The 3626-nt window shown below is 33.4% G+C and overlaps 1 protein-coding gene across 1 annotated transcript in view; it reads right to left on the bottom strand.

The window, feature by feature from the left end:
* Nucleotides 1–1717, bottom strand: part of LOC105624305 (flocculation protein FLO11-like) — a 6067-nt gene extending 4350 nt beyond the window's left edge. Inside the window, exons 1-2 of the mRNA XM_012205665.1 lie at nt 1651–1717; nt 17–1183 (exon numbers count right to left, since the gene is read on the bottom strand). Of these exons, the coding sequence (XP_012061055.1) occupies nt 17–1183; nt 1651–1717 (1234 nt within the window). The remainder of the gene's footprint in view (nt 1–16; nt 1184–1650) is intronic.
* Between the last annotated feature and the right edge of the window lie 1909 nt (nt 1718–3626).

Genomic DNA, 3626 nt, shown 5'->3' with positions numbered 1-3626 from the left:
GGAGTGCCTGGAGAACCTGGTGATGTTCCCGGATATCCCGGAGAGCCTGGAGAACCCGGTGATCCTGGGTATCCCGGAGAGCCTGAAGAACCCGATGTTCCTGGGTATCCTGGAGTGCCTGGACTACCCGGAGAGCCTGGAGAACCTGGTGTCCCCGGATATCCCGGAGAGCCTGGAGAACCCGGTGTTCCTGGATATCCCGGAGAGCCTGGAGAACCCGGTGTTCCTGGATATCCCGGAGAGTCTGGACTACCCGGTGAACCTGGTGTCCCCGGATATCCCGGCGAGCCTGGAGAACCCGGTGTCCCTGGGTATCCCGGAGAGCCTGGGCTACCCGGTGATCCTGGTTGGCCATTTGGATCTCCAGGTTGTCCTGGTTGACCATTTGGATCTCCAGGTTGTCCTGGTTGGCCATTTGGATCTCCAGGTTGTCCTGGTTGACTATTTGGATCTCCAGGTTGTCCTGGATCAGTATCACCATTCCATTGTCCATTATTATTCCCACTTTCCAAGTTTTGCCTACAGTCTTTCCTTGTAACAGCCCAAGCGTGATTACATGCTTGAATTTCTGGATCCCAAACAGTTTCCTCGCCACACTTAAACTCATATTTTGTAAACCTTCCATAACCTTCATTTACGCATCTGTAGAATTTTTTGCAATTACAAGTATCGGCTAAAAATCCTTCTTGTGTACATTTTTGATATTCATTTGGACAATTAATAACGTTATCCTCCGGTTCGTCTGTAGGTGGTCGATTTGTTAGTGGTGGTAGTATTGTTGTTTCCGGTTTTTTTATTGTTGTCGCAACTTCAGTTGTGATTGTAGATGGTTTAGTTATTGGGGACTGTATCATAGTTGATTGTGACCACATAGTTGTTCGTATTGTTGTTGTCCATATAGGAGAAGGAGGATCTTGTACATTTGAATCGAGTTCATTCTCGGAGTTGCCACATTCAGGTCGACCACTATCTTCTGGATGCGTACAAATATCTCCCTTATCCTTCGAGAACACTGTGCCTACTCCGCATTCAAATTTGAAGGTCGTCAGCGGACTGCCGTTGCCCCAATCTACACATCTATAGTAAACTCTGCAGTCATGCGGATCGGGATGATAACCTTCTTCTATACATTTAAAAGGAACATTGCTTTGTCGATATTGATCTTGATTATACTCGTAATAATCTGCAATTCAATAACATTAATAAATTTAAGTTGGCCTTAATTGACTAAATATTATCAATTTTTACATATTACAAATTTATCTTTTATTAATTTTTTAAAAATAAATTAAGATGAAAATAAAGAAAGATTAAGCACATTTAATACTTAAATAATATTTTGATGTGAATTTCTATACATATTCAGTTCTATAATTTTTTGCAATAAATTATTTATAGCTTTTTAAGATACTTATTAACATCAGTATCATTAAAGTCAATTTAATTTATGATATTACTATCTCAGTTTCAGTTTAACATGTATTCGAAATCGAAATTATTTCGGCGCCCATTCAGTTATAGAACTATGTATATAAATCCACATTGAAATATTATTTAATATTTATTTAATATTTATTTGTATATTCACAATGCGGTCTAATATTCACAATACGGTCTAATTTATTGAAAAAGTACATAAATAGTTCTTACCAGCTTTTGTAAATTTTATTATGAGCAATATCGTGAAAATGCTCAAAATCGGTTGAACTTTCCACATCTTTTGTGTATATATCCAACTTATCTATAATCAGAAACATAATAAAATTATTAATCATTATAATGCAAAAATTTTGTTAATAAAGAAACTGACAATATTTCTTAAAGTACAATTTCTTAAAGTACATTTTTAATGAAGAATCAAAGATAAATTTCGCAAATATTATTAAGCAAGTTATCATCAGTTATCAGTTTGCTTAATAAGCGAAAACTTTTTTCTATTAATTATCGACAGTTAAAGAGTTTTAATTTTTTAATTGAAAGTTTTTTTCTCAACTTTATAATACTTTCATTAACTTTTCATTGTATTATAAATAAACCATGATCTGATTTTTGAAATGAGCATGTTATTTATATTAACGATGTCTATATTAACATGAAAATTTGAATGTACCATACTTATTATCCATATTTATTCATTTTATCCATTAACAGAACTGTTACATTATTTACATATACACATGCATATATATATATTATATAGATGAAATCTAAGGAACTGAATTTGGAAGAACAGTTCACAATAATTTTAATCTTGTGATCTTTTTATTTGATTAAATAAAAACATGATGACATAATCACAATTTATTTATTAAATAAATTATATTTAGATTTAGAAGAAGTGTTAGTTTTTTTTGCCGAACAATTTATAAGTCTAACTGTGTATGTTAACTATCTTGGTTATTGATCCTGCTATTTCGAAGACTATCCACTTCTGTTTAATAATTTATTCGATAAGAGCGCAACTTAAAGCATGTTAAAGCTTCCATCAAAAAACGTCATCATATGCATCTTATCTCTTCAACTATCTGCAGCTCTATTGATGAATATATATATGCAGTTCGCTACTGTTTATCAAGATGGAAACTACGAGCAATGGTGAGAAATTAATTGTGAGATCTATCAACAGGAAATGCTAGCATAAGTCGCTATAGGCGATGATATAGAGATATAGTTTATTATTAATTCTAATTTTTTGTTAAATATTAATTACCATTAATTAACATTCAAACAAAAATAAAAAGTTTTATTACTGAAACGAGATACGCAATAATATTCTATATAGAGAATAATTTAAACCTGTTTCAATCTCGTTTGATGATCTTTTCTTTTCGTTTAGTGAAAAGAATGTTATTACGCGATAACCACATAACATCAAATTATGTCTTCTTGCAGAATATCCATAACTTTATCGTGTCATGTTCAGATTGTGAATTCATTGTCAATGCCAATCGTGCGTTGCAAAATTTGTTTCATACAATTTATTTCATATTTTTGCAATCTTTAGATCACATTTAACAGTATTTAATACATATTTAATACATATTATTTAATACATATTAAATTTGATCGTGCAATTTCACGAAAAAAAAATTTTTTTTTTAAATATAAAGATTAAATTTTCTTTAATATGGATTGCGGATATAAAATATATTTAAATTTTTAAACTTTATGCGATGTACGCTACAATTGATGCAGCTGATATTTTGTTAAATTACCATATTAAATTTGTGTGAATAACCTACATTATAAAACGGTATGCTTGGAGAAATTTCCGCAGCGTTGAATGAAACATTTTATGGCGCGATTGTTGTAGGCTCCGTTTACACCGTTGATCGTTCGCTGAATGCTAATCAAGATTATTCCACGTGGTCATTGCTTTCAATCACAGGTGTGTTTACGATTATGCGAAAGAGCATGCAATCTATTTTGCATGCTGAACATCAATGCTAGTGCAAAATAAATAATAGATCAGAAAAAACATCAATAGAACTTAACCGCGCTTAGTTTTATGTGCGTGTGTGTGCGTGTGTGTGTGCGTGTGTGTGTGCGTGTGTGTGTGTGCGTGTGTGTGTGTGCGTGTGTGTGTGCGTGTGTGTGTGTGCGTGTGTGTGTGTGCGTGTGTGTGC

Source organism: Atta cephalotes (assembly GCF_000143395.1).
Source record: "Atta cephalotes unplaced genomic scaffold scaffold00075, whole genome shotgun sequence".
Classification (NCBI taxonomy): domain Eukaryota; kingdom Metazoa; phylum Arthropoda; class Insecta; order Hymenoptera; family Formicidae; genus Atta; species Atta cephalotes.
The sequence above is the reverse complement of the archived record's forward strand: the minus strand, read 5'-3'. Positions and strand labels throughout refer to the sequence as shown.